Raw genomic sequence first — 23,761 nt, 5'->3', positions numbered from 1 at the left:
AAGAGCCTCTCTGCTTGGTTTATTTAGCGTGATTAACTGTGAACATGTGAGAGTGACGCATCGGGGACCGAGTCCTCTTGTTTATCTATGAAATAGGAGCACGCAGCCACGCAAACTCCCCCACCCTCAAGGTTTGTCTTCGTTCTGGAGGCTCCATACCACCTTTAGGGCTGAGAGGGCAGTTTCTGCTGCGATTACCAGCAGCAGAGCCCATTTGAGTATTTGTAACGGGGATACTGGAGACTGAGCGGAGACCCACCAACTCACAGGACACAGGCTGACCGATAGCGATCTGCCGGAAACCATCACTGCTGACCTAGCCTGGCTTCAAACTGGTGACCCAGGAGCGAAAGGCTCCGTGTCGTCAAAGCCAGCTTGTTTTCATGGATGCTTTTCAACTCAGTGGGGGTTGGCAAGACCTAAACTTTATTTAAAAATGAGTAATTAGATCGGGTGGGTTAATAGAAAGTGATTAGTACATCAACGAAAGAAAGAAATCCAGTATGCCCTGCTTTTCATCCAGGGATCTGAACATGCTTTACAAAGGAGGTCAGTAACCTTGTCCCTGCTTTGCAGATGAGGCACAGAGTGACCTGGCTAAGGTCACCCAGGATGCCGGGGCAAAGCTGGGACTAGACCCCAGCTTTCATGAGTCCCAGTTGATTGCTCAAGCCACTAAGCCATCCTGTCTCCCTGGCTGCCCTGTCCATCTCGGTTCTACGCTGCCCCCAGTTTGCTTATAAAATTGTAACATTAACACCATTTATTTGAGTTCCTTTGGCTTAAAAACAAATCCTCTCTAAAATGGGAATTAACAGAAGGGGGTAACTCAGATTATTTCTCTGACCTTTATAAAAAAAAAAAAAAAAAAGCCGTTTGCACTGGCTTTAAGTAACATTTGATCATGAAAAAAGGGAGGAAAAAAGTTAATTCTATTGTTTTTTTGGCCTTTGTGTTCACATTTGGCAAAAGGCATTTATTTTCCTTCTCAAGGAGATAATTCATCGCAGCAAACGATCACTTTTAATTGTTCTCGGCAGCAAATTCTTCTCGTTTCCGAACGTACCAATTGCCAATTACAGCGTGAATTCTAAACAGCCAAACTTGTGTTTTTTTTGAGGCTGGCCTCATTTTGTTTTTTAAACAACAAATGTAATTGACAAAAAGCCATTTGGATGGATACAATGTTCATTATCTCTGCAGGGCACCAAGTAGCAACATAGAAGGCAGATTTTGCTTTTATTCTAGCGTGATCTTTGGAATGGCTGATGCCAGACTGCTCAGCGGCACATTGGGTGCTAGTTTTCAATCTCATTGCCCAAAGAAGCATCCTTTTTCATTGATAAAATGAAGCTGAATGCTTCAGTTAAACACTTCTCCGGCTCCAGACTTCAGGTACCTGGTGCCACCCCATATAGACCAGCATCAGTTTTCAGTAGAGAAGTCCCCTGTTGAAATGGGGCATTGCAGCAAAGAGTGGCCTTGATTGTATGTACAATGGCTATCATACCTCGCCACCCGAGGTTTCAGATTAATTAGCAACGGCCTGTGGGCGCTTGTCCTTCTGGACCAGTGAAGTTTGAATCAGGTCCTGCCTTGTCAGATGCTCCAGGAGAATTGACAGCTGCTTTCCCCCCGTCTTACAGCACTTCCAGTGTTACAAGTCTGACTTTTAAGAACTAATGTCATTTGACAAACAGACTCCCGTGTAACTGCTGCAGACCTGCAATGGTGGAGAGCTGAAGGCAGGGGCTTGCATGAAAACGCGCTGTATTCATTTTGTTTCTTGGGACTCATTGCTGGTTAGTTGGATGCTATGTACTGCAAACTGCCAAACCTGCCTCGCATTGACCGCTGTATAATAGCGACAGCTTAAAACCAGGTTTTGCTTTCCATAGAAGGTTGTTTCTCGGTGCCTAGAAAGTAGTTCTTTAGTGGGCAATCTACATTTCGTTCCAAAGCGGGGATCAAATCCAAGTTTTAGCTTGTTCCACTGTGTCAAAAGTCAGTGCTGGAAGCTGGCATTTATAAATCAGGCCTGGGTAATTCATCCACTCTCAGAGGTTGATGGGCCCTTTTACTAAAGAGGTTGTGTCTGGAAAGAGATTCCAGCCCTGCATTTCCAGACACTTGCTGACAGAGCTCTGCTTTCTCTTTCAGCAAAGTACCTTAAAGATGGATATAGAAGACTGCAATGGACGCTCCTACATATCTGGTATGTCCCTTATTTTGCTGTTGTCCGATATTTTGGATATCGATATTTTAAAAGGCCATTTTCTGATGCTCACTAGTTACCTGTCTGGGAGTCTAATGCGGGTGTGTTGCTTTGCTCCACAGCTCTACCGTAAGGCACATAATTTATGGTGGTGATATGGATTGTTTTCAGATTATCTAGCATAGTTTGTTAATACTAAGAGCTGAAAAGTATTGACACGTGTTGTTGGCATTCCCCTTCTCAGCAACAGATACATCCACTGTCCATAAGGATAGTTTTAGAAACTGAGTTAGAATTTAGTTTGCCAAGATCAACCTAATGATACCAGATTTTATACACTGGGTTAGTCGTGTGTGATGGTCCAGTCTGTTCAGGGTGCAAACCCAGGCCAGTGAGGGGTTGTGTCACCACTTGCTATGCAACCCTGGGTGCCTTACAAGGCCTTGATACTGTAGTTCTCAGCCTGGGACGCTCACAGACAGCAAGAAGCGTGCAGATCACATCCTGAGGGTCTCTGCTTAGACAGCCATGGTTCAACAGCCTGAATATAGCCCCACTCTGGCTTCCACCAGCCTGGGTTACAACCAGTGAGATGACCCCAACGCACCCCCAGTCCTGAGTTTCCCCAAAGCCGTATGCCTTGGCGTGTCCAGCCCTCTCCCAGCCAGCTCAGGGAAGTAATAAGGTTGATTTGTCCTGTGAAGAGTCCCATCCCACCAGCTCATCACTTTAACTGGAGTTAATACTCACTGCCAGTTCAACACAGCACTGGCTTGGTCTGTAGTAAAAATAAACCGTTTTAGTAACAGAAGAGCATGAATGAAGTGAGTTCAAGGGAATAAAGGTAGAAAGGATTCCAAGTAACACACAACAAAACATGCTTCCAATGGCTAAGACTTCACTTACCAAGCCACTGTCTGGGATCAAGGTAAAATCTTACCACGTGCGCCCAGCAAGATAACTCAAAATGGCTGGTCATACCAAGGCCAGACCATCGTCACAGAAGAGCAACAGGCAAGCTTCCCTCGTCACCCCAAGTGAAAGAGATCTTAGGGGCTCTCTTCCCCTTCTCTCTAGTCCAGTTCCCACAGACTGCAACCCCTGCCCCCTTGGGTTGAAGGATCCTAGAGACTGGTACACAGCTGCCTCCCTGTCTGGGAGGGAGCTGTTCCTTCTCTTCTTCAGCCACATGTTTTAAAACATACTATTAGTGAGTCTTCATAATTCCTCCTAGAGCGTTAATACAGCCATTTCCCAAGGATGTTAATCTCCAGCGTGTTCCAGGCATTCATAAAGGACCTGATATTGTATTCAGTCAGTTGATTCAGTTGCATATGATTTGATGTTTAGATTCCCCATCTCTATAGTTCAGATACAATTTCTCTTCCCTGCTGGGGTGTAACCATGCTGTCTCTCCTGCCCCCCTCCCCCATGTGTTAGCTTGATAGCTTTATTTGTCTGTAAATGCATTCTCATTGTCTTTCCAAGTACTTTGGAAGTAACTGCCCAGTAGAGAAACCATATTCCTTTGTGTGGGGTGGGGTAACTCCTGTTTGACTGGCAAACGTATTTTAAGAATTATACTTTGTTTCTGTCCATAACTTTGCACCAGTTTCTTGCACCTACATGACACATTGATATTCATAACCAGCAAGTTACGAGCTTTCCAATGACGTTACATGGCCCCTCAGATACAGATTATAACAATAGTGAGTTGGGGGATGCTGGGCTGGTCAGACCAGCTGCCACTCGCTGCTAGATATCAGGAATCCCCGTGGGCAGTTCTGAATGTCATCATGTGCTCGTTGGTTTGGTGATCATTAGTACGTCGGGTCCTCCAGACCACAGGTCAGATCTTAGCCCTCGCTGCAAACGGAAGAAAAAGTATCTTTCCAGTGACATCTGGCTTGATCTGCAATGTTAGCTAGTTGAAGGAGTTTGCTTATGTTTATAGGATGGATATTTTATTCTCTCCTGTTAGACTCCATTCTTCCGCACGTGAATACACAATGCTAAACACAGGTGATATTTAAGACCCCCATGGCGGCTCTGAAATATCTGCCCTGCCAAACACTGCACTATTGTTCGTTAGAGAGTGTTAGGATTAAATCTGGAGCTCAGGCTGGGTTTGGAGCCATGAAATGTTGCGCGGGGAGAGGGTGAGGTGTTTGCGTGGGGTGAGTTCACCTCTTTGGTGTTGTTTGATTGTTACGATCTGTTGGTAACGTGAAGGCCCTTTCGTAGGGTGACCAGTCAGCAAGTGTGAAAAATTGGGACAGAGGGTGGGGGGTAATAGGAGCCTATATAAGAAAAAGACCCAAAAATTGGGACCGTCTCTATAAAATCATGACATCTGGTCACCCTACCCTTTCGGGTGTGGGTGGACAGAGCGGGTCAGAATGATGGTGACTTGTGAAGATCTCCAGACGTGCCAGTGGGTTTCAGAGGCTAGAGGGTTGCCACTGGAAACCTGGTGCCTAGTCTTCGTAGGTGAGAAGTGAATGCTAGCTTGGTGGGGCCCTGCAGTTCTCTAGTGGATGCGTCCATATCCTCTTCTTTCAGTTTGAAATTCAGTCTCTGCTCAAGGAAAGCCTTGGACTAGGATAAGGTTTGGGGTAGATTGATCAATTACAAAGCCAGAGTGGAGCACGGAGGTCGGCTGTCTGACCTCTTGCACAACAGAGGCCATGGGGCTTCCCTGAATTCCTATTGTAGACTAAGGTGATAGGCGGATGGAGCTCCATGGGCAGTGACCAAAAGACCTGGACTCCCAGGGGTGAAGGTGAGACGTGAAGTGCATTAATAGAGCGTTGCGGCAGAGCCAGAGCTGTTAAACGGGGTACTGCCGCCGGCCAGGATTGGGGTGCACTGATGGAGCTGGGCAAGGAAACGTGAACAGTGTCTGTTTGCAGCAGACTCTGACTGACCGAATCCAATGAGTGTTCGTCGGTTTTTTGTTTCGTTTTTAAGAAAAGAAGCTTCCTCTGCTCCCTGGAGGCTGCGTGCTGGTGGCTGGATTGTTGGTTTCTCTCAGGGCTCTGCTGCTTGGGGTCTGGAACGCCGTACAGTCCTGGGATCTGGCCGCCAGGATGCCCCCTTGCTAAGTCATGAAACGCTTCCGTGAGCAGGGGCTGGTGGCTCGTATGGCGCGAGGGTGGGCGCTCGCTGGAAGTGACTGCTTTGCTCGGTTAGTTCATTTTCCCCCTCGGCAGAGCTGCGTCTCCCTGCTTTGTCCATGCCTGGGTGCACTCTGCTCAGAGGTTTGCATTGTCTTGCAAGCTGCTGCTTCCCTTTTCTTTGGGAATTTTCCGGCGAGCCTCGCCCCGCCCCGCCGCCTTTGCAGCAGGTTGCTGTTTGCCCCTGAACTCCATGGAGATGCCGGAGTTCCCTAAGAATGCTTGAAACGAACAGAGAGCAGCTCCGCTGATGTAATTTGAATCCTGCTTGAGCTTAGGGTGCGTGAACTCCGAATTGCAAGCAGCTGTTGGCCGCTTGTCAAGGATAAAGTAGCAAAGGGACTGATCAAGAAGGGAAGAAGAATTGGAGTCACACCATCAAATTTTCCTCTTCCCTGTGGGGTGGCAAAGCTGGCCAGGCCGGCGTTCGCTTTTGGTCAAGGATGCTGTCCGCACACTCGCCCTGTAGCCACCTCATGCAAGAGGGAAATGTGACCAGAAGGAATTCAGAAACTGCTTTATCCTGGCCTGTCGTCCCAGGCTGCAAAGGGATGTGATCAAGGATGATCTGACATTAAACACACCGGCCTATCTAGCAGGAAACCTTTCTCTGGGAAAACGTGAACTACAGCCAGGGGATCAGGCTCCACCTTCCATTCTTACTGATGCTTTGGTACCACATTGTTAGGGGGCAAAGTCAGGCCCAGTGGAAGCCAGTGGAGTTGCACCTGCTTACCCCACATCTAAATTTGGCCCAGAGTGCAAGCCCACAACGTGGTGAGTGGAGCATGGAGCGGTGGCTTCATCAGGAAGTGTCTTGGCTTCTCTTGATCAAAGTCGGACCCCAAACCTTGTATTCAGTTTGTCTTTTAAAGTGACGAGTATATCATGCTCAGGTACAGCATAGACCAAGCCCTGCCCTGAAGGCCCCCCTTTGGGGGGTGGGGGAATTCACTCGCCAGGGCCCATTCGATCCTTGACCTCACAGTTTAGACAGTCTGCAAGGGGGGTCCGGGTGATGTTCTCAGCGGTGACCTCTCCGCGAGGAACCAGACCAAGAGCCACCCAATCATTTGATTCGGGTCTTGAATAGCCGAGGGTCAGGCATGACTAGAGTCGGTTCAAAAAGAAAAAAGCAGAACCAAAACTTGCGTCAAAACTCTCTTCCCCAAAAACGGGCTCTGTAATTAAAGGGAATTTCCAGTTTTGTCAGATTTTCAGGCTTTCCTTGGAAAACTGAAAACCTGAAAATGTTTTTAAGAAAATGGGAACTTTTTCTGGGAAAATAAAGGACAGTTTTTGATCAGCTCTGGTAATGACTCAGTTACTACCAGTCACGGGGGCAATAAGCAACACGTATGGCATATCAATTCCCTGAGGCAGCAAGTCCTCGGGTTGTAGAGCGAGAACCCTCTCTCCATGGGTTTTAAAAAGAAAGTAAGAGCCATTCTGTGTGATTAGAACTTTGCTGTTCTGTTACCGTCAAACACATGTGATGAGACTGGGATCCTTGCTACCTACTGACGTCGTCCGTTTGCCTCGCCTTTTGCCTGAGGTGTTTGCTGGAAGCAGAGAAGCGTGTGTGAGAGGCTGGGGGCATGGGAGCAAGGACTCCTGGGTTCTGTTCCCAACTTTGCCACTTACTTGTATGTCAGATCACTCGTCTGGGTGAAGCTAGTTGCTTTCGGTCTCTTTGCCTCAGTTTCCCCATCTATGAAATGGGGATAATAGCATACAGAGGCCTAGTGAGGTTTAATTACTTCGGACGACAGGTGCTATAGACGAACAAATTGTTGTTTTATGTTGTGTGCAAGACTTATGCACACATTTAGTTAGTGAAGTGTGTTACCTTAGGCTGCCTGAAGTCTTAAAGCTGGAAGAGTTATTCGAGTCGAAAACTCTGAAGAGACGATCGGAAGCCATGTACTAGTCCCTCCAAGAAGCAGGTCAAAGGAGTAAAATATAAAGCTGCAGATCTTCTCTTTGTGTGTATTGAAAGGAAACCTGCTAGTTCCATTGTGAGTTCCTGGGCCTGTCTGCCAGGTGCAGGTGACTTTTCCAGAGCAGTTTGCACAAACCCCCCCGTCTGGGTAGAAGGAAAGGGTTAAAGTCCTCTTGGAAGATAGGGCACTTGGCTGGCTCAGAGCTCCCCAGGACACAGGTCGCTTGCCAGGGTCTGGATTACGTTAAATATTTCCCCACCCAGCTTCAATCCGTGACTAAGATTTAAAGACACCCTCCTCCCCCACCCCATTACTACAAGTGGAGGGGCTGCCCCAATGTTCTGTCATTAACTGAATGCTTGGCGGGGGGCTGCTGCTTGTTAGAGGCCAAGACATGGGTTTGGTGTAAGTGCAGGTAGGAAAACACTCCCCCCACCCCTCACGGTTGTATTTCATGGTACTTTGCTCAGTTACGTCTCGTGTCCATGCATTGCAAGGTCCGTGATGGCAGATCTGAGGGGTATTCCCCCTTCTGCAGCATTCAGTCTCTCTTGTCTGGGTTTGGACAGTGCTGTGTGTGCGCTGGGTGCCCTGCAGCCATTCCCCGTGGAGACAGGGCTCTAGGGTTAGCACCTTTTTGCCCTAGCTGGCTTGTTAAAGGGATGGCCCAGCCTTGCCCTCTTGCTGGCTGTGCTATTTTCGGACACGTGCGCACACCCGCCGAGCAGCCAGGGGAGCGAGCGAGCGAGCGTCTCTGCAAAAGGGGATGCCGCAGCCCTGAATTCCTGCTAACTGTAAAATGACGGCCGTTTCTCTCACTTCCAGGAATCTGTTCTTCCTGGAAGGTGAGTGGCTGAGTTCACCCTACCACTGCCATGCAGACATGCACACACAGCCTGTATTTCAGTGCTGTTTCCAAGGAGTTGGCTGTGAGAACACTCCAGGGTATCTTCAGCAAGGTAGAATAATGTAAGTGAAACGAGAGGGCTGGGGGGAAGAACTCCGTGCCTTTTCTGTGTCCCTTTCCATTTGGTGTCATCGGCGGTGGGGAGGAGAAAGGGGGTGCGGGTTCTTTAACATGCTGTGCAGAAGAAATATCTTTAGATGGAGATGAAGCGATTGCGGGGGGGCGGGGGGATAAGGAAACACTTGACCATTTGAAATGCTACCGCAGGCGTCTGACCATGGAAAAATGACAAAAAGGCAAACGCTGGCAGGGATGTGGGAACAGAGCATGGTTTATAATCAGAGGTGCTAAGTGCCTTTAACAGAGATCAGGGTGCCCCTGTTCCCCCCCGAAAGTGCCTCTTTGGAAAGGCTTTCCAGCTGTCAAATGTACCCTCCATGCAACGCCCAGCTCCTGCCGGCAGGGACTGAGACAGAGCTGGGACCCGCTCTTGGGGGACGTTAAATCACCCTGACTGACGCCTGCAGCATCACTGGGTTTCTTAGTGTTGGGTTTGGTTGTCTGAAATGGTCTGAAATCGTTAACCTCCCCTAATTCAGAGCTAATATCCGTTAGCCGGGGTGGGTGGCTTCTGCTGGCGATGCATGGTGGCTTAGCATGACTCAAACTTGCTGGCAACATCTTATTGAGCCAGTCAAAGCATGGGGGAGAGGATCCGGGGGATCTCAACCACCCCAGCCCAGGGAAACAGAAACTCTCTCTTCAAATATTGCTCCAGGGTGGGCTGGAGGGGGCAGAACGCTGCCTGAGGAGTCGCAGCTCAGCGTGGTGGCTCTGTGCCGCGTGGTGATTTGCAGCCCACCACATCGCTTCCGGGCGTTTATGGTAAATGACTCCCATTGCCGGCTTGGCCTCCTGATGCAGCATTCCCCCTGGCCCGTCAAACACCAGGGCGAGCTCGACACTGTGTGTGTCGGGACTCGGGTTTACCCAGATGCAGCTATTGGAAACAGTTTGCCCATCTGCAGTAAAAGGGCACACTGCTACAGCCTTCTTCATCCCAAAGCTCCTCGCCAACTCTGTTCATGCCGCATCACTGAGATGCAGCCACTTCTGGGGTACAGGGCAGCAGCCAGCACGCAACAGCGGTGGGGAGGGGACATTCACCATGCGCCCGCACATGCGCGCTGCCCCAAAGGTTCTTGCGTGTCTGTTTGCAGCAGGGGGGCTCTTGATCCAAGCAAGAAACTGCAGTGCATCATTAATCACGGGAGGGTGAAGAGCTGAATCAGCCCTGCTGGACTGAATTAACCCCCGGCCTCCCAGGGCTGATTTTTTTGACAGCCACCTTGTTGTGGGAAATGTCCACCCCCAGTTGGTGATTGCAAACTAGCGTGCGTCATGTGCTGGCTCACGGTCCCCGTCGGGGTACAGAAAACAGACCTGCGTCTGGGGAGAGCTTCAGCCCGTCCAACTGCTGCCATGTTGCCCTGGCAAAGGGGCTCCCTTGGGAGCCGTCCCAAACGCTTGCGTAGCCAGGGGCCCAATACACCTGGGCTCCACCTTTCCCCTGCGGCCCGGTGGTCGTCCTGGCACCTAGCTATGTGGATCCTTCCAAGTGTCCACTAACCACTTCACTGCAAAGTAGCCCCCAGTTTGCATGGCACCTGGAATGTCCCTAGGTCCATGGCCACCATATTGCCCCCCGGTAAGGAAGGTTTGTCTTGCTGTGAGCAGCACACTGTAGTGTTTGTCTTCTGACACCCGATCTAGAGGTGTCTGAGGTCCAGCCGGAGTCTCTTTCCAGGGCTCCGCTGCTTTGGTAAGGAGGGAGAGGATTTCACTGACTGAAACCGATCTTAAAGCTGGCAGGAGCAGCCACATCTCATCCGTGTTCCCTGCTTCTTCTTCCCGAAGGTAGTGGGGATACCTCTCTGGAGAAAGAGTTCAGCTCGGCGCTCGTGGGACCCACGGTGAGCACCCCAAACAGCCAGCACTCCTCCCCGAGCCGCTCCCTGAGTGGTGAGTACACCGTCCTCCTCCCCGAGCCGCTCCCTGAGTGGTGAGTACACCGTCCTCCTCGCCACATGCAGGCCGGGCTCTCTGTTAGGCCGACCAGGAAGCTTGGTGTCCTGAGTTTCCTTTAGAATTTGACTTTTTAAACTGAAGAGGATAAATTCTGACTTCAGTTCTTGTGTTCAGAGCTGCAATGGGGTTACTTACCTGAGCTACCAGCCTCTCTGCCTTGAGATTTAAAGTCACCTGTGTGTAACCCTGCCGTGCTAAATTCTATACTCCCCAAATAAGCTTCATTTGTTTGTTTGGCACAGAACCAAAACAGCTGCGTCCTCCTGCCTCTGTTAACAGGAGAGGAGTTCACTCGGGGGGCTGAACCCCAGGGGCTACATAGGAATGAAGTCTCATTGCAACCACCAGGTCTGATGTATTGGAAATGGACCAGGGCCACCTCCCCATTACCCCTCTCAATGGGAGTTGGAGGTGTAGTTATTCCTGTGACCGGGCTCTCTGCACTCGGCGCCAGTGGAGAGTGGATAACGTGTGTCTAGAGAAGTGTAGCAGCTGGGAGTGTGTTTTAGCAGGAGAGGGATTGTTTCTGTAGCTATGGTAGGTTTCTGAAAGCTGACGGGCGTGTTGAAACAAACCTCTTCAGCACAAGACCAACGTATGCTCCCCGCTCCAGACAATCGGATAAAAGAGCTAGCAATGTCTGAAACGAGATCTTGGCGCGAGAACATGACTCTGGACATCAGCAGCTCTGCCCTCGTGTGCGTCCGGAGCTTTGCCTAGCCTGGCTTGCTGAGCAAGCGTCCGGTAGCTGGAAGTCCTGGGGTATGCAGTGCCAGGTTGGTGAAGGGATGGGCAAAGGAGAGGGCTAGGAGCAGCCGCTCTTAAGCACATGTTGGTAGGGTTGGCGAACATTAACTCTTAACCTCGGGCCTAGGAGATGAAAGGAGCCTGCTGCATTCCACTGAAAATCGAAGGCGTATGCTGTCTTAACGCCAGCCGTGACCGATGACTTGCAACCTCTGATCACCTGAGATTGCAGATGTCGTCAAGTCCATCCAGTTCCCATTGGGTTTTTTTTCTCCTGCTCAAGATCTATCTTCAGCGCTCTCGGGAAACGTCGTCTCCCTCCTCTGCGGAACTTTAACGTCACAGCATGGAGTCACGTTGGCGTGGGCCATTAACGGCTTGTCTGTGACAAGCTGCTGCTGCTTGGACTTTCCGAGACGTGGGTGTGGCTAGGCTGAGTGATGAGCCAGGCTGGGGGGGGAAGTAGCAATGGGGTTTGGACGCACTTCCGATTGAAAGTTGGTAAGTCTCTGCGTTGTGACTGACCATTCTCCACGGTCCAAAGGTGAATTAAGCTTCTTTTTAAAATACATTTCAGAGCCCACGTCGGTAAAATAGGCAGGTCTGATTTCAAAATTGCCCCCAAAATCCTGAGTCTGCTCGCCCACCCTTCACTGTGGCAATTGCTGAGAAATTTCATGTGTCACTTGCATGTCAAAAATGGCATGACCCTAGGACAAGTGGAGCTGAGCAAGGCTGATGTAGGCTTCAATTGTAAACATGCTATTTACATCACAAGCTTCCTGGGCAGTGGCCGAGTCTCCCTACAGCTCTGAGCACCATTGTCCCTTTAATAAAAATAGCATTAAAGCAAGAGAACCGAGAATTGATTCCTGCTCTGCTTGCAAGCCCTGAGTTCAGTTCTCCCCCAAATTGAAACTGACCAGGTAACATCGTTCACTGTGATCTCTCCTCTCTTCCATAAGCACGGAATTTGCTTTCCATAAAAGAGACATTGCCGTATAGATCATCCACTTTCACCATGTGCTTCCAGCAGCTCCCAGATGCTTGGATCTGGAGGTTGCCCTAAGGGTGCTAGGACAAGTTAGACCCAAAGCAGGGTGAATTAGCCCTGGTCTGGTCCCCTTTCTCCTCTATTATTTGGCATGTGGTTCTTGTCCTATAAAAAGGGTTAGAAGGCCTCCCCCAAAGAATCCTATTGTAGGTCTCGTGCAGGAAAACCCAAAGACACACGCAACTTGGTCATAAGCAGAGGGAATCCAACCCATGGACCGACCTAAAGAAAAAGAGAGCGCTCTTCCCCTTTAACAGAGGGAAGCTGGTGATGGTATTGCTCCTGATCTGACTTGACTTCACAGCTGGTTCATCCAGCAAGCATTGTGCCCCAGAGGAGCGGGAATATTACATAACCTGCCCTGCCAGCGGAGAATCGCGCTCCAGTGAGACTGGACTCCACATTGGTTCTGAAAGGAGACTGGCAGAACAATAGTCGGCCTCCCTCTGCCCAGAAAGAAAATTACAGTCCCCGGGGGATGGAAAAAATCAAAGTGCAGCAAACATCCGCGTATCCGGGCAGCTCCTGCCAAGGGAGAGGAGCTTTTCACTTCGTGTTTGTGCACAGAGGCGTCCGTTCGTGCTGTGTCTCCAGGATGCACCCAGTGGAATGTGGTGTGTTTTGAGCTTTGTGCTTTCCCCCAAGAAAGCGTTTTAGCCTCAGAGTCAATCCCAGCCAATGTCCAGCAGCAGGCTTGACCGGTGGTGTGCCAGGCAATCTGTTATTGCCCAAGTCCGAGGAGAAGCTTTTTTCCTCTCTCCAAGAGATTTTTGGGAGGCGGCGTTGTCCATTAGCTACAGCGGGGACTGGAAAGCCAGAACCCAGCTCAGCCACTGACCTAAAGCAACCTCAAACGAGTCCCTTCCGCTCGTCATTCCTCCATTTCCCCCATCTGTGAAAGGGGGCTGAGCCCCCTTCTGCCATCGGGGCCTCCTAGAGCGCTTGGAGATCCTCGGGTGAAAGGCACCAGAGACGTGCAAAGGGAATGTAGCATTCACCATCCTTCTCCGGACAGTCCAAGCAGCCGCCTCGCTTGCACTGGGGCCACCCGCTCACTGGGAAGGCAGTAGGGACCGGTCACTTTCAGACTGTGGTTGGGATTCACTCGTGGAGAGCCAGGGGGCTGAAGACTGTCAATGCTGAGCCTGTGGTCCCAGGAGGTCACCTGAGTGGAAGATGCCACCGAAGGGCAGTGAGAACCTGCAGCATCCCGGCCAACACACCCTGCAGGAACGTGCCTGCCCTGCCCCAAATTGGCTCGTGATTAAGGCTCTAATGCCATTGATATTCAAATCACTGTCCTCTTCTTTTGTTGACTCACCGCGCTAAATCCATGCCGAGCTCTCCATAGTATGGTGCATACGTTCACTGAACCCCCCAGGCCAGAGGTAAGAATTGTCCCTGTGGCACAAGGACATGGCTTGCATTGCTCCGGGAGGTGGGGTCCGCATCAAACCTGGGATTAGTCCTCTGGAGTTCAGGGTGACTAGTCCCACGTCCAGCCCTCACACCCGTCTCCAGGAGGCAACACGGGCGCTGTGAGGAAATCCAAACATCCGTTACCCTCCAAGCGGGAGAAAAGCCCCTCTGTTTGTAATCCGAAATTCAGGCCCATCAATTTCCCGGCATGCTGAGAGGTCAGGAACAGCCACATCTATTACACTAGATGGAAGAGATCGGACTCTGATATTTGAAAGGAGGCAATTAAAATTCTCTGTGGCTTAGTGGTGGTCTGCCCTCCCGTGGGGTGACCTGTTCAGTTCCCCGTCTCTCACTGGCCCACCCCAGCCCTCGCCGGAGCACTAGGAAACCAGCTTGGGGGCGGGGCGGGGAGAGGGGTGTCTCCATTACAAAGAAGCAGGTCTTGCTGTCTAAAGAGCAGCATCAGGAATCCCCGGAGGAAATTCCCCCTAGTTCTTGGCTGACGGGGATGGCTTAAAACAGCAGGAAACTTCTAAACTGAGTCATGCACAGACTTTGCTGTCCAGGTGAAACACGCTTCACGTGAGGCTAACGCCACCCAGATGGAGATGCTGTGTCTTGTTAAGGGGGTGACTAGCGTTAGCGGGCTGGGGTGCTCTCTCCTGTCTCCCCAGCCACTCTGAAAACTACCCTGCCCAGGATGACCTGAAAGCACCAAAGATCTGGGGAGAGATTGCTCAGAAAACATTGGGGAAGGAGCAGGCTGGGGACAGGGAGACCCAGCCCTTCCTCTGCCCACGAGGCTCTACCTTGCAGGGAGCTATCGCTGTCCAGTTGTCTTCCGAAGGGCTGTTTGATCAGTGGCATTCCACAGATCATTAGAATAGCTGGGAATGTAGGTCACGGCTGGCATCTCCGTTCTGCTTTCCAGTCTCAGCCTGCGATGCTGCAGAAGCGAAGGAAGGTAGCAACCAGGAGGCCGTGTGACGCGTGCACGGACGCGGCTTGCCACCGGGGGGCTGGGAGCTCAGGTATACTGTGCGGTGTCAGTTAGAAACCCCCCACCCCCCAAACCGTGCTGTACAGATCACCTAGGCAGGAACAAAGAGCCCCACTGATCTGCCTGGCTAACTGTCCCCATAAACCTCGGTGGGCAGTACTCCCCTCCTCATTCCGCCAGGGTGCGGGGCAGGGGTGTATGTAGCCCCACTTCCAGAAGCAGGACCCCTTTCCATGGCCCCAGCCCTTCTCCCGCTTCGTTTTCACTAGCCCCCGGCCAGTCTGGCCAGCTCTCCTCTGTAATGCACGTGTCTTTCCCCGGCTCACCACACCCCCCCTTTTTTCCAGAGGCCCTGGATTGTTCCAAGCCCTTCTTAGTAACCCAGGGCCCTGTTGCATAGCATCTACCGTTGTAGCTACCTAGCACCCCCGCCAGGTATGCCTGCATCCGTGTTCCCGTTGCTGTCATGCGGCTGCTCACACGCTTGTCGACTTTCAGGGAATTGCCACTTGGGTCGCTGAGTTCCCTTGCGAGTGTGACGTCGGCGCAAAGCACTCCATGAGGAACGCACGTCCTGTGCTGGACACGTGCGTTTCAAGGCCGGCTCTGACCGCTTGGCCGTCACTAGTGGGAAAGTGGAGCTGTTGGCTTCAGGCGCTCGGTGCGCTGCCTTGCTCGCTTTTCCTACTTTTACCGATGTGATGGCTCGCGTGCCGTGCGAGTTTAAAGGACACAAGCCATCCCTTCGTTCTCATGCAAATCTTCTGGGGCGGGATGTGATTTGCTGGCCCTGCCTTGCGGCTGTTCCTCTGTCAGCGCTCAGACGTGGTGTCTTGCCTGGTGACTGCTTTCGGGAACCCGTCGTCTTCAGCTTCCTCTCGGATGCCCCTTCTCACCCTGGCGGTGGTCTCTCGGCGCTACTTGCCAACCCTGACGATCGAAAACAGAAAAGTTTTGTGTTCCATTTCGCCACGTTACTGTTGTGTCTCAATTGTTGTCTTGTGACTCTTGCCTCCTGCGAGACGTCAGTTTCTTTAATGCCCTGCGATGGGGGGTTGCCCGGTTTTCCAGTGGAAATTGGAGCAATCCAGGAAGTATCACGAGGGGCGGTGTCCTTAGGCACCCTTAGCCAGTCACGTTACTGACAAGCAGATCATTTAACTTTCTTCCCTGTTTTCTTTGCCGTGACACCCACAATGTCCGTGATATTGGTTGTTTTAAACTGCCTATGGAGGTTTTTCCATTTCCTGTGTGTTTATGTATTGTCCCTCCCATCCCCCTGCAGCAAACTCTATCAAGGTGGAAATGTACAGTGATGAAGAAGCGAGCAGGCTGCTGTCGCAGGACGACCGCCTCCTCGAGAAAGAGGACAGTGTGATTGTGGAAGACTCCCTCTCTGAGCCCCTGGGGTACTGTGACGGCACGGGCCAGGAGCCTCACTCTCCGGGCGGCATCCGGCTACCCAACGGCAAGCTGAAATGTGACATCTGCGGGATGGTGTGTATCGGCCCCAACGTGCTGATGGTGCACAAACGGAGCCACACGGGTGAGCGGCCGGGGCACAGACGCTAAGGACTGAATGGGCCGTGGGCACTTAACAGTGGTCCCGCATAGAGGGGCGGGGGGGGGGGGACACGTCTTCCCTGCCGGGCTGTCAGTCCGACGCCCCTCACCCAGCAGGACAGTTCAGGGCAAACGTTCAGAAGGTTTTTGTAACCCGCCCCGCGGAGGGGGGGGTCTCACGAACTGCTTGCGTTTCAGGAGAGAGGCCGTTCCACTGCAACCAGTGCGGAGCTTCCTTCACCCAGAAGGGGAACCTCCTGCGGCACATCAAACTGCACTCTGGTGAGAAGCCCTTCAAATGTCCCTTCTGCAACTACGCCTGCCGCCGGAGAGACGCGCTCACCGGCCACCTCCGCACGCACTCAGGTGGGTAGCGTGGGGGGCCGGACTCCTGGGTTCCATCTATCACCAGCATATCTGAGCACCCCCCGGTGGTCAGTCTCTCTCTCCGCACCACCTCCCTGCTGCGAGGGAGGGAAGTGCTGTTGTCCTCGGTTCACAGAGGGGAATTGAGACCCAGAGAGAGTAAAAGCCTCACCCAAGGTCACACAGGGACTTGAACCCGCGTCCCAGGCTGGCACCTTAACCGCTGGCCCAGCTTTCCTCCCATGTAGGCCTGTCCTCCCAACGGGCTCCCTGGCTTTGAGCGAGTCACTTTGTGGCTCCACCTCAGTCCGCTGAGTTTGGTGCAGTGGGACCCCCGCTGGGGTCTTGCCAAGAGTCTGGGAACTTCCCCAAATGGACTGAAAACAAAGTGGTTTCTCCCTGGGCCCAGGATGGTGCTTGGCTGTCTGGGGCCGCACCTCCATTGCAGAGGAGAGCCCGGGGTTGTCTCATGTTCACACTGGTGTCCTACCAGCTGCAGGTGCACCGCTGGGCTGGCCCTGTCCAATGGAAACAAGCAGCAGGGGTTTTCTGTTGTTGTTTTGACAGTGTCCTTTTCAACGTGGCATTTGAGACGGGGCTTTTCCCTTGGGTTCCGTGATGTAACAGCTGGCTGAGGGCGTGGGGTGGGAGTGAAAGATACCAGCTCCCTCTGAGCTCTGCTCGTTTTCCCTTGACTTGTGTGCCGGAGTGTCTGCTCCGCTGTTGGGCTTTTAAAGTTCACACAGGTGTTTGAAGCCATCTGTGACTTTCTCCTATTTAACCTTTCGAGTGCCAAAGGGAAACAGGTGTCTCGTGTGCCGGCTTCCTCTTTCTTTTCTTTTCTTTTTAAAGAAAACCAACCTTTGCAGGAACTTTCCTGATCAGGGTCTTGCCCAGGGTCCTTTACTAGCTGCCACAGGACTCTTTCCCCGTCCGTGGCCTTGATGGAGAGCCCTGATTATCTTAACAGCCCCACGCAAGGGGCTTCATGTTGCAGCCCCCAAGCTCTCCTTTCACTGGGGCTGACGGCTCTGTCTCCCCATCTTTTGGGAACCTGTTGGTTTCCATCGGTGACTTGCCTGAAGATGCCAAAGGGACATCTGAAAAAGCGTGAGGCACCAGCAACCCCAGAGCAAGAACCCTGCCCAGGGACCGATCTCTGATTAACCCGCGACGGGCGGGATTTTAGTGCTCTGTTGTTTGGTGGGTTGTACAGCAAGGTAGTGGGTTTGGACCTGTTGCATCTCTGGATGTTTCTGCAGGGCAGGGAACAAACTCTGGTGTCCCTGTGTAAACCGGAACTTAGCAAAACTAAGTCGACTTGCTGGTGAAACGTTGGACTGAACGTGGCAGGCGTTTCTATTGTAACGATTCTTCTCTGACCATCTTGACGCTGTTCCTGGTCAGTTTCCCCCAATGGGACGAAGTGAGATTAGTGGCTTAGGGCTGCAGGGATAACAGGGAGCCAGTAACAAGAAGAGCCTTTCCCCCAGACCGTCCCCGTCAAAAAACACATAAATAAAAGAAGTCAATGGCTGGGAGCAGAAACCTTAATGAGACTGACTCCAGAGGGAGCCAAGAGCCTGCCTGTTTTACCCAGGTTCATTTGGAGGTTGAGAAAAGCCAGGTAACAGAGACCGTTCTCTTCTCTGCACCGAGACCGCTGTACATTGCCAGGGCTGGCTGAGCTGCGGCCTGTTTGCCTTGAGGCCTTCAGTCAACAGCAATCAACATCAGCTGTTGCCTTCCCGTCCACCCCCAGCTTCTCCTGGTTGTTCATGGCGACAGCTAGTAATGACGGCTCTGCTCGATCTGTTAGGGAGCAGGGCGGAAGGTACCTGCCAAGCTCAGCATGAACTGAGTTCCATCTTGTCTGGCGCTGTTTGTTTCCGAACAGGGGAAGAGTTACAAAATGGGATTTAAAAATAGCAGAACAAAGTGCTTTGACACTTGCTCCGTACGTGTGTCATAGCACCAGCAGGTATCTCTGTTGTCCCTGCATTCGTAGAGGGGTGGCTGCTAACGAGCCGCTTCAGAAAGGGTCAGTAAGTGCAGTTCTTTGGGGAGAGTGGAGCACAGGAATTTGCTATACAGGCTCAGACCTGTGGTCCTTGTTTAAACTAGTACCCTGTCTCCAGCAGTGACCAAGGCCATTTGCTGCAGAGGAAGGTTCAGGGAATCCCCTAGTGGACAATTACAGAATAATTTGCCCTTGAGGGAAGTTACTGCCTGACCCCTGATGGCTAGTGGCTGATATATGCCCTGAAGCATGGGGGTTCCTGTTTGTCTTATTCTCTGTTGTACCTGGAAGGTCTCGTTATCTATATGAATGTTTTTGTTTTAGTTCTCTAAGCTCCTGGTCTTAATGATACCTTGGGGCAGTGAGTTCCGTAGGTTGGTTTGTGCATTGTGTCACTCAGCCCCATTGTGGGAGCTGGGTGTACATAAAGGTGAAATGACCAGCCTTAATCAGTTGCATTTGGTAGCATGTGGCTGTGAATGAGGCCCTTGGCAAGGGATCCCGCAGTTGGCGTGGGTCATGTTGGCTCTGAGCTTTGCACTGCGAGCGCCCAGGCTCTCGTCCCTTCTCCTTAAGGTGAACCTGGTGCTTGCGAAAAGGAGCCGTTTGCCCTGGCTGTGACCTGCCAACGTCCATCCCTGTTCTAGGCCGTGCCACCTCCTAAGCAAAGACCCGCCAAACATTCCCAGGTATATGCTGGACAGATCAGCCATTCAAGTCAGGGAGGGTGGCTGCTACACGTCTCCCCTGAGGCTAGGCATTGATTATAGGGTTTTGTCCTGCTACCCGTGCACTTTCCACATCAGATTGGCAATAGCAGAGTCCCTCATGACATTCTTGGAGTGAAGTTGGGATTCGAACCCAGGTCTCCTGAGGTGAGAATCCCATGCGTCAACCTTCCTGTGCTTCGGAGGCCAGTTGGTGCAGTCGCAGGGCTGCACTAATGTTCCTCCGCCTTGTTACCTTAGGGCCTTAGTTCTTCTTGTATCGGGCCTGGAAATAGGACAGGCCTGGTCTGGTTTAGAATATCAAACATCATTCATCTTTAGAACAGCTAATTATTAAGAAAAAGTCTCATCGGTGTGTGGGTTTTTCAGCCACAGAAAGGGGGCTGCCCTGCCTTGCTGGAAGGGAACTGGGGGCTGGTTTTCCTCCCCACCCCCTTAGCTAGAGGCATGTGCGTTTCATGCTGTCCCCCATGGGCATGGCCAGGCTGTAATCTCAGAAGAGAGTGAAGTTTTAAAATCCAGATCAAACGTGCCGCGTCGTTCTGAAATAGATCAGAAGCCGCATCCCCCACACGGGACAGCTGTGATGAGACTCCTGTCCCTGGAGACCGCCTTCCGTTTTAGCGTTTGCTGCTCCTCGCGGCAGCCTGCGTTCACACGAGAGCTTTCCCCAGGTTACTGTAGAGCCTTTTCTGAAGAAACTTTTTCCTCTCCTCAGGATTTGTAGAGACTTGACAGTCAAAATAACCCCCTTACTTCCTTGAAATCATTACGCTATGTTTGCTTGCCATCAGCCCTGCGTTTGGTGCTGTACAGACAATTGAACCAGACCTGGTCCCTGGCCAAAAGAGCGTTCAGTCAGGTGACAGACGAAAGCGGTGGTGGGAGGGAGGCTCTCGGAGACACAAATTATGCCCAGCAATCCTGTAAAGTAGGTAAGTGGTATTGCACCTGTTTTTCAGCTGGGTAAACGGAGGGAGAGAAATGAAGTGACTTGTCACAAAGCCAACGAGTGGAAGACCTGGGAATAGAACCCAGAAATCCAGTTCTCTAACCATTACATCATCCTGCCCTCTTTGTCACAAATTCCCCCCATGTGACCACAGAGGGATACTTATTCTCTACTCGGGTGAAGGCTGGTCCCAGGAGAGCAAGCGGATGCTCCTGGACAGAGCCGAGGTGCGTTAGTGAGGGTGTGAGGGAGCTCAGCTCAGGAAATAACAGGTTGGTGCTCAGAGACCCGTACCAGCGTTGTCAGAAATGAATGCTGAAACCCAGACTCCTTTGCAAACGGGAGCTGGTCTGGGTCATGCGTGTTCTGCCATCTCTCTGTGAAGAACTGGGAGTGGTCTGCCCAGAGCACTCTACAGTACCGGCCAGGTCAGGAGAGAGAGAAAAACTTTGGATCTAAAGGCAGATTCCCCCAGAAGGGAAAATAACTGTGGGGCTTTTCATCCTGGAACTTCAAAACGCTGGTCTAGAAAACCCAACTCAGGACCCCAGCCTGGTTTTCAAAAGATTTTTCTGAAGCCAAAAATAAATGCAGATTAAAAACAAACAAACCAAGGCATTCAGGGAGCTATTTACATAAGAGCTGAGAGCGCTAGACTAATGAGAGGCAATGGAACTTTTAGTCAAGTCGCTAACATCTAAATAGCTAAAGATTTGGGAAATAATTCCTATTTCTAACACAAAGCCGCCTGTCTGTGGTTGCAGACTACATTAGCCCATCTCCCTTGGGGCTGGGTTAAACAGATTTTTGGTTGCTGTATCAAAATAATGCTGTTTAGTTGGGGAGGGAGGAAGGGGTTCATAGCTGCAATCAACTCCTCCGAAGTGATTTGTAAGTAGGTGTTTTCAGGCTGAAATTAACACTGACTTGTTAAATAGCCTGGGCTGAGGTTTGATCCAGCTCTGAGGCTGGGGAGATCATGGAGGAAGCCAGGTGTGGCGATGACGCTTGCTTTCTCATTGTGTAGGGCATCAACAAGTGGTCATCTGCTCCCGACATGCAGTATTGATGACAATCTTGGACTTAGTTGCACCATTTTGTCTGGGGCGGGGCCAGTCCAAACCCGTCCATCCTCTCCCTGTATAACCACAGCAATGGTGTCAATTTCTTGGGCTTCAGTGAAGATGCCCCAGTCTTTCCCCAAGGCTGAATTTGATCCCCGGACTCCAAGCCAGTTCCACGTTGTGAGGTTTCCTTGGTCAGTTCCTACTTGCAGCTGCCAAACAATGGCTTGTGCAAACTTACTCATTGTGGCTTTGCTGGGACAGAGGCTGTTCCTTGGGGTCTGGGTGCCCAAATGTGGTGGTGCCCAGGCTGTATTTGGCATCTTCCCAAGAACCCGACAGTTGCACATAACTTCCCTCTATTAAAATCCAAAGCCAGACATTTCCTGCAGTGTCCTGCGTGTGACTCGTACCTTTCTGCATTGGAAGTGTAGAATCCTAGAAATGCGGGGCTGGCAGGGACCTCGAGTGCTCAGCTCTGCACTGTGGCAGGCCCAGGTAAACCTAGACCAGCCCCACCAGGGGTTTGTCCAACTTGCTCTTAAAAGCTTCCAGTAATGGAAACCCATTCCAGGGTTGAACTCCCTTTAGAGTTAGGAAGGTTTTCCTGATGTCTCCCTTGCTGCAGACTAAGCCCATTACTTGTCCTACCTTGAGTGAACCTGCAGAACAATCGATCACCATCCTCCTTGTAACAGCCCTTCACGTACTGGCAGACTGTTCTCCGGCCCCCTCCGTCGCCTTTTCTCCAGACTAAACCTGCCCAGGGTTGGTTTGTAACCGTTCCTCACGGCAGGTTTTTGGAAGAGGTTTTTGTTGTTCTCCTCTCGACTCTTTCCAGTTTGTCAACATCTTTCCTAACGTGTGGTGCCCAGAACTGGACGCAGTTCTCCGGCCGGGAGCTCACCAGTGCTGAGTAGAGCGGGACATACAGCACTCCTGTTGAAACACCCCAGAATCATATTTGCCTCTTTTGCAAGTCCATTGCCTTGTTGACTCATATTCACTTCGTGATCCACTACAGCCCCCCATCCTTTTCAGCGGTCCGACCGCCTAGCAACTTATTGCCCCGTTTGGAGTTTGTGCATTTGAGTTTTCCTTCCAAAGAGAAGTACTTTGCATTTTATTGAATTGCATCATTTTGAATTCAGGCCAATTCTCCGCTCTGTCGAGGCCATTTTGAATTTTAAACCTGTCCTCCAAAATGCACGCAACCCTCCCAGTGTGGTGTCCTCTACATGGTTTATAATTTAGTTACAATTACATTACATTGTAGACTGCTTTGCAGTCTTCCACTCTGAGAATGTGAAGTGGATGTGTGGGTGGGCGGAGGTTGGGGTCCTGTGTTTTTAGCCAACTAACAGAGTCATTCTGGCCCCATTTACTAGAATCTGAAACGCGTTGCCAGAGTTCTCCGAACCATTCAGAGGAAGTGAACGTGTCGCTCGTCTGCGTCACAAAGGCAGTTAGAATGTAGTCGACTTCCACAGCAATAAACTCCCGCAAGCGGATCAGCTTTTCGGTCCTGTCTAGATTTTCATTCTTGCCCATCTGGGCAGCTTGGAACTGACGTGGAACTGAAGGTGAGAGAGATTTAACTAGTAACCCACGTCCTGGGGCCCCGGCTGCAGTGTGGAGCATTTCATAAGGAGTGGGGAAGGGCCTGAGATGAGCTCAGGTCTCAGGCTAGAATTGAAATGTACCGAGTGCTGACCTAGGAGGTGGTTACAGGAGCTAGGATTATACAGGGTTGTTTATTCTGGCCTGACAGCGCCACTATGGCTGCTATACTTCCAAGTCAGTTAGTTAGTCCCTGCCCAGACCCCCTAGAGAAGGGTCTCCTTGTGTTCCCACTCAGATTGAAATGAGGAAGCCTAGGATGTATTAATTCTCTTAAGATCCCTTCCCATGTTGGAGAACTGGGCAGTACAACTCTGGTTTCTTGAGACTGGGTGTGGTGTAGGAGCGAGAGCAGAGGACTGGCTGTCACCAAGTCTGCTGCTGACTCTCTGACCTCACTTCCTAGCTCTGGGCCTCAGTTTCCACCTTCTGTAAAGTGGGGGTAACAATACTGGCCCTGGTGCCAGAAGCTGGAGGCTTACCTAAGGTGTGCGAATAAGTATAAGTAGGGGCATTGCCAGCAGATCGAGGGACGTGATCGTTCCCCTCTAGTCGACATTGGTGAGGCCTCCTCTGGAGTACTGTGTCCAGTTTTGGGCCCCACACTACAAGAAGGATGTGGAAAAATTGGAAAGAGTCCAGCAGAGGGCAACAAAAATGATTAGGGGGCTGGAGCACATGACTTACGAGGAGAGGCTGAGGGAACTGGGATTGTTTAGTCTGCAGAAGAGAAGAGTGAGGGGGGATTTGAGAGCTGCTTTCAACTACCTGAAGGGGGGTTCCAAAGAGGATGGAGCTCGGCTGTTCTCAGTGGTGGCAGATGACAGAACAAGGAGCAACGGTCTCAAGTTGCAGTGGGGGGGGTCTAGGTTGGATATTAGGAAACACTATTTCAC

General features: G+C 51.3%; 1 protein-coding gene across 2 annotated transcripts; it reads left to right on the top strand.

The window, feature by feature from the left end:
- The first annotated feature begins 109 nt into the window (after nt 1–109).
- On the top strand, nt 110–20,823 carry LOC135979571 (zinc finger protein Eos-like). 2 transcript variants are annotated; one of them, XM_065579907.1, is made up of 4 exons: nt 114–2,215; nt 10,159–10,263; nt 15,838–16,098; nt 16,314–20,823. In XM_065579907.1, the coding sequence occupies exons 1-4, from the start codon at nt 2,068–2,070 to the stop codon at nt 16,487–16,489; spliced, it is 690 nt and encodes a 229-aa protein (XP_065435979.1). In that variant the 5' UTR covers nt 114–2,067; the 3' UTR covers nt 16,490–20,823. The 2 variants fall into 2 exon arrangements, with proteins under 2 accessions (XP_065435981.1, XP_065435979.1); XM_065579909.1 differs by lacking the exon at nt 10,159–10,263 and having other exon boundaries at nt 110–2,215.
- The last annotated feature ends 2,938 nt before the right edge of the window (nt 20,824–23,761 follow it).

This window comes from Chrysemys picta, unplaced genomic scaffold (assembly GCF_011386835.1).
Source record: "Chrysemys picta bellii isolate R12L10 unplaced genomic scaffold, ASM1138683v2 scaf1010, whole genome shotgun sequence".
NCBI lineage: Eukaryota > Metazoa > Chordata > Testudines > Emydidae > Chrysemys > Chrysemys picta.
This window is presented reverse-complemented; position numbering and strand designations above follow the sequence as displayed.